The sequence below is a fragment of the Myotis lucifugus genome, unplaced genomic scaffold, assembly GCF_000147115.1.
Source record: "Myotis lucifugus unplaced genomic scaffold, Myoluc2.0 scaffold_48, whole genome shotgun sequence".
NCBI lineage: Eukaryota > Metazoa > Chordata > Mammalia > Chiroptera > Vespertilionidae > Myotis > Myotis lucifugus.
The window spans coordinates 2964406-2977121 of NW_005871096.1; the positions used below are offsets into that span (position 1 = coordinate 2964406).

The window sequence follows — 12716 nt, forward strand, 5'->3', positions numbered from 1 at the left end:
AAAGAGTCCGCCCTCCCGGGTCGCGCCGCTGGAGCTAATCACCGAGGGCGCGACGTGGACCCGGTCCTCCGCCTTCCCGCCCCGCCCCTCGCCACCGCGCTCCCCACGTCTCGGCTCTAAACCTGAAAAGTCCAGATCCTCCCCACACGCCCCCCCAACTCTTGCTCCGCTCAGAGCGTTCCGCAGAATGAAGGAGGGGCCACCGGGTGTCCGTGCCTATCCACGCGCGTTGGTGCGAGGGTGCCGACGCGGGTTGATGCTTTTTATGCATCTAATCAAAATCACCGCAGCGCTGAGGTTTGTCAGTTCTGTCGCCTGTGGCGCGCATCCGCACTCATTCCTAGGACACCTGTTCTAAGGGTTCTGGACGGACAGCATGATTTTTAGGGGCTGCCAACATATGCACTGAGATTGCTACTAAGTTTCCACTTTTTCCCCTCCGGCAGCGAGCCGGCACATTTTCACAAACACACACTTGCACTCTCTCCCCACCGCCTAACCGGCGCGCCGCTGAGTGAAGAATCGAGGGTCACTCCACTCACCCGCCAGGGCAACTTGCAGAACCTCCAAGAGCACGACTTGCCCGCGAAGGAAATCAAAGAACAAAATGAATGATAATGGAGCAGATCTGAACTTCTGTTGGGGCAAAGAAACACATTTATTTAAAGGATGCGTCCCCTGTGTGCTATTTTCGGGGGCACTGCTCCTTGAGCGGCTTAAGTGCCTTATGAAACTGGTGTTATGTGAAGCCCGGGCTACGCTCAAGAATTTATTTTTACTGCATCCTGAACTTCCTCTCGTCCTGCACTGGTATGTGTGAATGCGGCCCGCGTACCTCGACCGATTTGTCAAACGCGCTGAATGTCCGGTCCTGATTTAGATGTTGGTGAGTCGAGTGAACCAAAAGAGACAAAATTGGCTGCGACCAGAAATGAAAACGTGCGGTCATAAAAAGCACTGACCTCGCCTGCGGCTTCCGAAGATCCCAGACGGCTCAGAGGAGCGTAAATATATACACACTGAAGGGAACGGTTTCTTTTTTAAAATCTAAGTTAAAGTATACCCCAAGTCAAGAACTACTACTGATTTCTGATGTTAAATATCAGGATTAGCACTGAGTTATGCGAATGTCAAAATAACGCCCAACATTTCAGATGTTCGGTGGGACCGTGTAAATCCGTATTTAACTTTATTGCTCGCTTAGAGTTTTCTTGGGACAATAATAAGCTATAAAGTAAAACCAAATTAAACTCAGGCTTTCATCCCCAGACAATGGATGAAATGGGACAGTTTTTTCTTGACTTAAAAATCAAGCATATGGACATTATTGTGCAGAAATTACTTGGAGACTGTGTTTTTATTTACACGCCAAAGGGCTTTTTAAAAGTTGCTTTTTAGGAGTGTTGTTTGGGTTATATATATCCTGAGCAATTAAGAGGGAAAGTCATTTAGAACCACAGCAAAAGTGAGACATAGTGATTATAATAAGATGATAAAACTACAAAGACGTGTTTACGGCTAATAACTTGCCCAGAACCACACCTCTTAATATTATTTTTGTTAAATTGAGAGGAATTCCATTACATCACAACTGCATAAAGTTCTGTAGTAGCTACGGCAACCCTTGCTAGTCCCCCAAGGGTCAAGTTTCTCTCATTATCCAGCTGTTCTGTGATAGCATTAATATTTTTAAGGAGTGATTTGTTGGCACTCACCTCCCATTAATTACATTCTCCATGCCACAGTGGGATTCTTTTCCTTAGCACACCAGCATAATTAATTCCCTCATTCAAAGCCTCTGTCTATTTGACTGATTTCGAGGGTATTTAACTCAAATTTCGCTGGATATTTACTAATGGAAAATACCCAAACCTTCAAATTATTTGATACTCCATAGATCTGATCCAAAGTGCCTTTAAACCATTATGACAATCTGTTCAGGGCTACATGGGGAAATGTGTTTGGTTCCTTGACACAGAATATCTCCTCAAATTTTACATGGACAAATTTTAAACATTTTTTTTAAATTGATCTGAGAGAGGAAGGGAGAGAGAGAGAGATAGAAACATCAATGATGAGAGAGAATCACTGATAGGCTGCCTCCCACACACCCCACACAGGGGACAGAGCCTGCAACCCAGGCATGTGCCATAACCGGAAATTGAACCGTGACCTCCTGGTTCATAGGTCGACATTCAACCACTGAGCCACGCCAGCTGGGCAACATGAACGAATTTTAACTGCAAAAGGGATGTTCTCGGAAAGCTCTTTGGGCACAGTAAGAGAACATACACTTCCTCTTAAGTTTATGAACACCCAAAGTTTCTATTATTCTGTTACTACTTTAACAGTAAAAGAATATAAAAAAAGTTCTCATAGACCTCCCTCAAAGACTCTAGGGGGAGAGTGTGGAGATGGAAAATAAGATCTACACCATCTGAGGTATTATGTAACAGTTTTAGAAATTCTATATTTCTCCTTATCTCAGTAATACAAATTCCATATTTTGATGAAGAAAATATAAGAGATCACTTCCTCAGCCTACATTCTCTTGTGGCCCTACCTCCAGGAAATTGTATTAGAAATGAGTTCAATGATATGTCTGGGATTTGCTTTATTAAATGAGAGAGGAGAGAGAGGGAGAGGGAGAGAGAGAGAGAGAGAGAGAGAGAGAGAGAGAGAGAGAGAGAGAATAAGAAGGAGGAGGAGGAGAAGAAGGAGGAGGAAGAAGAGGAAGAGGAGGAGGAGGAGGAGGAGGAGAGAAGGAGGAGGAGGAAGGGAAGGAGGAGGAAGGAAGGGAGGGAGAGAAAGGAAGGGAGGGAGGGAGGGAGGGAGGGAGAGAAAGAAAAGGAAGGAGGGAGAGAGGGAGGGTGGGAGGGAGAGAGGGAGGGAGGGAGGGAGGGAGGCCTCAATTGGCAATAAGGTAATAATTGTAGCTGGTTGTAAGGTATTTATAAAAATCAAAATGCAATTCTATATTTTATGTATGAATAAAAATTACTTGTTAAAATGTTTTGTTTTTAATTGATAGAAATTTGCAACCACATGAAACTAGCACCAGACCATGTTTTCAAACCTTGTCCTGTTCGCTTCTCTTTGTTTGATTTTCTTTGGAGCAAAGTGAAAGATTAAGAAAAGCAAAAACAGAAGTGAAGAAAAACGGCAAAATGGGTGCATCAAAAGGGGTGGGAACTAAAATGTACTCAGGAAAGGAGGAGAAAAGGCCCAAGGAATACAGAAGTGAAAAATTAAAAATGACAATTAATCTTGGCTATGGAAGCTCCTCTAGCTGGTTTGCACTGGCTCCAGAAATAAAATAGAAAACAAGAAGTTTTTCAACCCTCCCTCAACTTCTTTCCTATAGTGATGAGTTATCACCAACCTTCCTTTAATTGCTTTGCCCATGACTTTGGAATTCTCTTTCTTGGATCACTCATTATAAATCTCTCATTCTAGGAGCAAGTCAATCTGAGTGACTGGAAAGATATTTTTTTCTCAAATTTGCTTTGGAATATATTCACCATTAGAGAATAGCAAGGTGCCCAGAAGTATGCTCCCAGCCCCAGGCTGGACCCCTCCCCCACCTGTGCTTCAGCTGGCCTCAGACTCTGGGTTTATACAGAGGGGATTAGACACAGGGCTCCTGAAGCAGTGTTTCTCAAACCAAACGTGCATAGGAGTCACCTGGAGACCTTGTTAAAATTCAGAATTTGATCTCTAGAGTCTGCAGAGGGGCCTGAGACTCTACATATCCAGGCAAGCTCCCAGCTGATAGGGAGGCTGCTGGTCTGAGGACCATCCTCTGAGCCCCTCTGGGCCTCCTCTGCCCTGGCCTCCAACCGCAGGGGAAGGAATGAATTGAGCCAAAGGGACAGGCCCACCCAAAGCCCATTTCCTCCCTTTCCCTACCAGTCTCTGGGCCTCGGGACCCCAGCACTCCTACACAGGCTTGGGAACCCGGGCTTGCTTCTAAGGACAGAAGTCTCTTCCTGGTCTTAAGTGGTTCTAGGGAAAGGTGGTTAAAAATTGGTAAACACGGAATAGGGTGCTCAAACAGGAACATGAGGGGCCCCCTGCAGTACCAGATGGAGTTAGGGATGGGAAGAAGGAGGGGGCGCGGCCGAGGCAGGCTGGAGGCCTCCAGGTCTACTCTTGCCCTGGCTTGCACATGGTAGAGCAGACCTGTTGCCTAGCACATCATAGGCACACAATAAGTAGTCATAGAGGGCATCAGTGAATGACTGAATAAATGACAAAATCAATGTTTTCCCTTAGAAAGCATAGAGCATTTACCATACCTCCTTGTAATTTTGTGATAGGTCATCTGTCTTCCCCAGTAGTTTGACGTCCTCCTTCCTTATTACATCCTGGTGCATAGTGAGTGCTCAGTAAATGTTGAGTAAATAACTGACTAGAAACAATAGATGACTGGTTGAGAACGAGTGACAACTGACATATGTCGCCCTATTGTCTAAAGCTGAGTGCCTGGGAGCTGCACCAGGGGAGAGCAGGGTAACTCTCCTGAGCAGGAGTATTTGTAGCGTCAACTCCTGGTGATTTAACTGTAAATGTAGCTCATCAAGAACTGTCCAGTGTGTTGGCACTGTTAGAATAGGGCAGTTATGGGCCGAGCCCCCATGGAGATACTGGTGAGACTTGTCTAACAGAATAGAGCTGTGATGCAGAGAAAAATCAGCCAGCACAGTAGAAAGAAAATTCTAGTTTTGAATCAGACAAGTCGGGCTTTGAGTGTGCCTCATTCTGATCATGTGACCTTGAGCAAGGACATTTCAGCTTCCTGGACCTCAGTTTTCATGTCTCTAAAACAAGGGGGTGGGGTGAAAGGGAATGGTCCCTTCCTTAAAGGGTGGTTGTAGGATTCAAAACAAAATGTGTAGCAAATCTGGCTCGGAGCAGGGCCTTCAGAACCAGTAGGCATTACCCAACACCAGCTGGTTTGAATCTACAGTCAAATAATCATGGCAAGTTTCCTGCTAACCAGCATAGGCCTATGCCCTGGTTAATTGGAATGGATTATTTACAGTTCTCCATCCTTCATTCCCTTATTCACTCAATGTGCCCATTCATAACCACTGGCAATTGAGTATTGATTATTCAAGTTTAGAATTGTTCTCCTAAGATAGGCCCCCAAAGCTAGGAGCAGAGGAGGGTAAGGGAGGGTGTCAGATGATCAGAGTAGAGACGGACACTGCTGGACAGACCTTATTTCAGCTAGATTTCTACAAGGCGTAGCCCCCAAGAACAGGTGGGCATTTAATAAGTATCCAGTTAGTCTATGATTCCATACTATGTCAGTAGAGATGTAATTTATGAACCTGAGCTCCTGGCATTTTTCCAGCACATGTATAATAGAGTGACATTTTTCATGCAGAAATATAAATTAAATTAATTGGCATCTACAGTTAATTGAAACTTCCTTGACGGTAGATGGATTCTCCCCAGCTCCGCCCCTTACTCAGCCAGGGGCATTTCCTTCTGAGCGCTTGCAGAATGAAGAGAGGCCAGCCCGGTTCCTGGGCTCCCCGAGGAGCTGGCTTTCAGCAGGGTGTGGAGCAGCACGGAGAGTGAACTGACCCTGGAAACATGATATTTTGCTGCTCAGAGGCCACATGATCTTTAGATGAGAAAGGTTTTCGGAGAGGAAAGGAAACACAGAGCATTCTTGTCTTGTTTCTGTCTTCTTACTCCCCTTCTCACCTTTGCCAGCCGTACAATGTTTTGAAAAAAAATTTTAATAAATTTTTATTGATTTCAAAGAAGAAGGGAGAGGGAAAGAGAAAGAGAAACATCAATGATGAGAGAGAATCATTAATTGGCTGCCTCCTGCACGTCCCCTACTGGGCATCGAGCCCCAAACCCAGGCATGTACCCTTGACTGGAATTGAACCAGGGACCCTTCAGTCCACAGGCCCACACTCTATCCACTGAGCCGAACGGGCTAGGGCTGAAAAATTTTAAGTCACCCTTAAAGTTTGTAAATCATTAGGAATTCTTTTGAGGGCTCCCATATAATTGCTGTCAAAAGTATCTTGCATTTTAATTTTTCTCCTTTTCAGATAGCTGGTGTTTGGTTTTATGCTGGTAACATAAGGGGCCAATGAGGAAGAGATCCTAACTGCCACCCACTCTGGGTCAACTAAGTTTCCTCAGGGACACAGAATGCACACTTGGCCTTGGCTTGCAAACACCTGCTGTGTATCATGTGAGGGCGAGAGCCAGGGAACTTGGATGTAACAGACACAATCAGATCTGCAGCATGGAAAGTGAGCTCCGTGTTAGCCACTCCTGCAGCAAACGGGTCAACAGTGTCCTCTTCCTAAACAGCAGCGGTTTGTACCTAGCACGCACGTGCCCCCAGAACTGTGCACTGGAGTTCCTCTGATTTCATCCGACCCGTCATCTGACTTTATCCAGCCGTTCAGTCTGTGCAGCCGCTCCCCTTCATGCCGCTGTAGCACAGTTTTGTAATCAAGGACAAGAAGGAAACTCATCCGTGGCATCTTTTTTCTCTTTGGCTTCTCCATTTGAATTGGGCTTGAAATGGACATCACGTCTGTAGCAGTCTACAGGGCCATTCCAATGTAATATATTCAAAACTAGGCTGCAGCCATTCTTTAGTGTATGTGCCATTCTGCCTCTTCCATCTAGAATGTACTTGGCAACCTCAGCCCTCCTGAAGACTGGAAATCTTCACTGCCCACCCCCAACTTCTTAAGAAAGCATAAAAAGTCACAAAGTCTGGCACCAAATTTAGTTCACTTTTTTTATATAAGGGAGTGATTTACATCCTCACACAGGCGCTATTTTCCTGTATCTATTCTATCTATCTGTCTTGACTTTTCTCTTGGCCTGAGCATAAGTCTGCGGTTGGCAAGCACATGGTTTATTCTCTAAGTTTGGAAAGGGCCTGTGACCCTCCCTTTCCCAGCTCTACCTTGGCTCTTGGGGGCGTGTGGAGGGGTGCTGTGGATATTCCTACCCTCCCCCGCTCCTCAGTCTGCTTGCCATGAGCAGTCTATCCGCAGTCCTTGGCTACAAGGTAAATCGTCCTCAATGTGGCAACCCCGCCAGCCAGCACCAGCAGCTATTATCCTGGTTGCATGTATAGCATGAGAGACCCTTTACTAGAAGGTCCCTCTACAATACACAGGAGCCAAGAGAAGTTCCCAGTGCTATATATATAGTCCACCCCTTACTGTCATTTTAACTGGCTTCCTCACATTGGAGCACTGTCACACACTGTGGCTGTCTCTGCCCAACAGTCCCATATAGAGCAAGGAGCAAACCCCAGCCTGCTTTTTAAAAAAATCTTCACCAAAGGACATGCATTTTTATTTATTTTAGAGAGAGAGGAAGGGAAGGAAGAGATAAACATCGATGTGAGAGTGAAACATTGATCAGTTTCCTGGCACCGGTGCCCTGGCCAGAGATTAAACCCAAAACCTAGGTATGTGCCCTGACCGGGAATAAACCTGAGACCCTTCTATGTATGGGAGGATGCTCCAAGCAACTAAGCCACACCGGCCAGGGACCACTCTGCTTTTGATTTTATCCTGGATTTCCTGACACTCTCCCATCTCCTCATTCCTTCTGGGACTTGAGCTTGGTAAGGAGTAACCAGAACACACTTGTCTCGCTATTGCTTCTTAAATGTGTACCCCTCTGTTACCCATCCTCCACGGGGGCAGAGTGGGCATGCTTTCCCTTTTCCCAGGGGTCAGGGACTTTCTTAACATCATTCACGGCTTCTTTCTACCAATGGCTTATCATAAGCCTGAAGTCACATAGGAATGGCTCCTAAGTAAAGAAGAACTTAAAGAATTTAGAAAATCCTCAGATTCTCAAGACCTTTGTCTCCCTATGTACTTAAAAAAATCCCCAATTGGTCATCTATACCTGGACATTTACCTTCTCTTTCCCTTTCTTTCCTATTTAACAAATTTTGAACACTATTATGTAAATGGATGCCTTTGGCTGGCTAAGGGGAAGGTTACAAAAAATGAGATGTGTTGTTTAAGTTATTGACATAATTTCATAAATATTATCCTTTTACAAGGAAAATTTATGTTCATAATTATCATCACATGTGGTGGTCAGCTTGAAATACATTTAAGTATTTTAAATACTTAGTGTCTGTAGACATAAACACACATACACATACATTGTTGGTATTTCCACCATGAGATTTGGGAATAATTCCTCACCATTATTTATAAGAGTGGGTGGGCTTTTATAAGCATAGAAAGAGCCTTATTTTCCCATGCTCAGTCTAAAAAAAAAGTAATTTCAAGGCAGAAGACAAAGAAAATTTATTCTTCTAGACCAGTGGTCAGCAATTTTTTTTCTATAAGAAAACCAGGTAGTAAATATTTTGGGCTTTCTGTGCCATATGGTCTCTGTCATTACTACTCAACTGGTGTTATAGCACAATAACAGCCATGGATGAATGTAAATGAATGGACATGGCTGTGTTCCAATAAAACTTTATTTATGGACACTGAAATTTAAATTTCATGCAATTTTCCCTTGTCACAAAACATTCTTCCTATGATTTCTTTTCAATTATTTGAAAACATAACCACCATTCATAATTGTGGGCTATGTAAAACAGGGAGTGGGCTAGATTTGGCTTGCAAGCCATAGTTTGCCAATCCCTGCCTTAGACCCCATTATAAATTTAGATATTTTAATTTCCTCTCTCCTCCCATTTGTGATGCAAGTTAATATAGCAATGGCAGCAAGCAAGGCCAGTTTTAACTTACTGACTTTATCACCAGCCCCTCCCTTCTGTTGGCACCGAGAGGACACACACTGTCTCACATCTGCACTGAACAATCAGTATGTGACCTGGACATTTTGAGCGACATCCTTCCAGATTTTCCAAATGGCGTCAACTGGCCCACAAAAACTTCGACGACACGGGCCATGGTTCTGAACCGCCCCCGCCACACACACCACCCCCCCAGCCCCTCACCAGTCCCCTGAGCTCCTCTCCCGGTTGCACATGGGATGGCAGAGGCCAGATCCTGGCGGACTCTGCATGAATGGCCGGAGGAGGAGGTGGTGGTGGTGCTGGGGTCTCTGCCAAGACCTCCATCTTTGCTGATCTGGACAGTATTCCTGCCAGAACAATGTCCTGTGACAGGTCATTGAAAGTACCATGCCTTGTGTTGTCGGCAAATTTAGACGGAGGAAAGCGAACCCAGGAGTGGCATGGAGTGAATAATTCAAACCTTAAGATCTGGATCGGATTCCTTATCACGAGTCATTAACAAAAGTTTGCATCCTAATCCACATAAAATCCGTTGAAGGAAAAAATAAGTGCATTATACAATCAGAAAATGTTCCAATCCAAATAGTTGAAATGTTCACTGTTCTGTTATTTTAAATCCGTTATCTGGAGCATTTCAGCTATCCACAACTCACTGGGAGCAGGACTGATCTAGCCCTATTTTACGGTAAAGGTGCCTTCTGGGAGCGCTGCACCGTCGGCCAGTGTAGAATTTGCAAGACTCATTTATGGCAGTCTGTGTGAGGTTAGATGCAACTGATTTCTATATAACACTATTTTTATTACCCCAAGAAAATTCTAACTAAATAAACCGACGTGTGAAATATAATTTCCCACCAGAACGACACTGGCCATCAGCCTCCTGGCCGGCAGTCATTTTCACATTACATAATTTAAGTTAATTGAATGAAAATATTCTAACATCTTGATGGTATTGCTAGACCTCAGCGGTTTCATTATAAGAAGGAAAAACAAGTTATTCACACAAGAAACACTGTTTAAGAAAACTTCATATAAAATGGTGATAATTAGTGAACATTAGGGTTTTTGATTCATTAAAGGTAACTCAATGATCACTTTTTTAAATAAATGGAACATTGACTTATTTTCATAAAGTTATTCTTATAGGTTGAAAAAAAATACCCTGAATATTTTTATACCCTGAAAGGTCACAAAGTGACAGTTATTTTTATATTACACTCATGGGTCTGGAAGGTCTTTCAGAATTGTTTGTAGGTTCCTACTTTCTGTTAGGTACTATGGTAGGTGTTTGCCATGTGTTACCTTGTTTAATGGCCATAGGGATCCTATGAGAAGACTCAGAATATAAGTAACTTGCCCAAGACCACACAGCCAAATGTATCAGCTCCGCACTCATGTTCTCACCACCTCCAGGGTCTAAATCCATCCCCTGGGTGGTCTACTCATTCCCTGTGAGACTGCTGCCCAGTGAGAACAACAGGGAAAGATTTGATTAATCAATTGGTTGTTTTATTATATGATACAAAAATTCAAGTTGATTTCTTTTTCTTAATAAATAATCTTTTTGGTTTTACTCAATTCATTAACACAATTTGAAATTTAATAAACTGAATCGTTTCTACCTGGGGAGTCCAGGCCCTACACAGGTCTTGAGTCACCTGACAGATTTGCAATTAGCTAAAGAATCAGGCATCTTAATCAGCCCCTTGCACACACCTTAGCCTGGCTGACAGTCTAAATGTGTTAGTGTTGGAGGGAGTGTCATTCCATAGTTTCATCTTTAGTTCCATCTTTTTTATTAAAAAGCTAAGATTTCAAGGGTCACAAGTGCGTTAAGCTTTCATGTTTGGATATTTTTTTCTGCAGTTAAAAAGATTTAGTAATAGACTAGTTATGTAGGATATTAAAATTGACTTTGTAGACTTCTTTCATTCACACTTGTGTAACATTCAGCTCTCACTAAATATTATGGGTTTAAAAAGGATTGGCCTCTGGAGCAGACTTTTTACTTAGGAAGAAGAATAAATGCACTTCCAAGCAAAGGGATCTGATAGCATAGGCCAGAGAACGTTCTGTGAAAGGCCAGGAGGTTGGAAATACTGGAGCTAGGGGTGTGTAGGGCACCTGAGAAGCGAGAGAGAGATGGAGACCTGTGTATACCATGCTAAGGAATTTTAATTTTATTCAGTGTGAGATGGGCAGCTATTAAGTTGTGTTTATCAGGGAAATGGCACGATGATGTTTTTAAAAGGCCCCTCTAGTCTCTAAGCCCAGTGATGCTGTAGAGGATACATTAGAAGGTATAGAGTCAGAGAAACAGACTGGGTAGGAAGTTCTTAGAACCCCAAGAGAAATGACTTAGGCCCAGATGAGGGAGATATTTCAAAGTATATCTAGGATAACAGCCAGGCCATAGGAAAATCCATGTCCTCCATGGTGTGCTAAATGCTCTTCATGGTCCTCCAGTATGAAACAGGTAGGTCACGTGAAACCGTTTTCTGTGAATTACTGGGATCATGCATTACTGGGGAAATTTTCAAGGTGAAGAAAAGAAAGCTTTAGCAGTAACCACAAGCAGAATTTGCACTCAAGTATTGAGTGAGCTGCAGTGAGAAAAGGTGGAGGACAGGGCAATGAGCAAGGATACAGGCGGCCTCTACGAGCTAAAATGGCAAGGGGACAACTTTCCCCTGGAGCCCCAGAAGGAATGCAGCCCGATGACCCACTGGACACTTCTGATCTCCACAATCATTAGATAATATATTCATGTTGCTTTAAGCTGCTAAATTCATGGTCACTGATACAGCAGCAACAGGAAATGAATACACTATGAGAAGGAGCCAGGAAGTTGGGACAGTGAAGTTCTGCACAGATGCAATAATATTGCTTAATGTGCTCATGCCTAAGTTAAATGAAGGCTGCCTGAAATACTATTTTAAAATCATGCTTTAGAGCCCAGCCAGTGTGGCCCAATGATTGAGCATTGACCCACGAACCAGGAGGTCACAGGTCAGGGCACATGCCCAGGTTTCGGGCTCCATCCCTAGTAGAGGGCGTGCAAGAAGCAGCCGATTGATGTTTCTATCTCCCTCTCCCTCTCTCTTATTGTCTCTCTCTAATATATATATACTAGAGGCCCGGTGCACAAAAATTTGTGCACTCAGGGGTAGGGGGTCCCTCAGCCTGGCCTGTGCCCTCTCACAGTCTGGGACCCCTCGGGGGTGACCACTTGCTGGCTTAGGCCTGCTCCCCGGGGGATTGGGCCTAAGATGGCAATCAGACATCCCTCTGGAAGCCTGGCAGCCCTCGGGGGTTGTCCATTTGCCAGCGGGGAGCAGAGCTAAACTGCAGTCAGACATCCTTAGCGCTGCTAAGGAGGCAGGAGAGGCTCCTACCACCACTGCTGTACTGGCAGCCATCAGCCTGGCTTGTGGCTGAGCAGAGCTCCCCCCTGTGAGAGCACACTGACCACCAGAGGGCAGCTCTTGCATTGAGCGTCTGCCCCCTGGTGGTCAGTGTGTGTCATAGTGACCAGTCATTCCCAGTCTTTCTGCTGTTAGGGTCAGTTTGCATATTACCTTTTACTATATAAGATAGAGGCCTGGTGCATGACGGGTGGGGGCCGGCTGGTTTGCCCTGAAGGGTGATCCGGATCAGGGTGGGGGTCCCGCTTGGGTGCCTGGCCAGCCTGGGTGAGGGGCTGATGGCTGTTTGCAGCTGGTCACACCCCCTTCAGGGTGGGGGTCCCCACTGGGGTGCCTGGCCAGTCTGGGTGAGGGGCTGAGGGCCATTTTCAGGCTGGCGGGCAACTGAAGTTCCCAGCCTCTTTTTTATTCTTTTTTTTTTTATTCTGGGATTTATTTACCTTCTATAGCTGTCACTGGAGCTGAGAGCTGGCTCCAGCTCTAAGGCCGTGGCTGGC

At 44.7% G+C, this 12716-nt stretch overlaps 1 protein-coding gene across 1 annotated transcript in view; it reads right to left on the minus strand.

The window, feature by feature from the left end:
• The window catches only part of SHISA3 (shisa family member 3), an 11476-nt gene extending 4907 nt beyond the window's left edge, over nucleotides 1–6569 (minus strand). The window contains exon 1 of the mRNA XM_023753665.1: nucleotides 6359–6569. Coding sequence (XP_023609433.1) covers nucleotides 6359–6569 — 211 coding nt within the window. The remainder of the gene's footprint in view (nucleotides 1–6358) is intronic.
• Between the last annotated feature and the right edge of the window lie 6147 nt (nucleotides 6570–12716).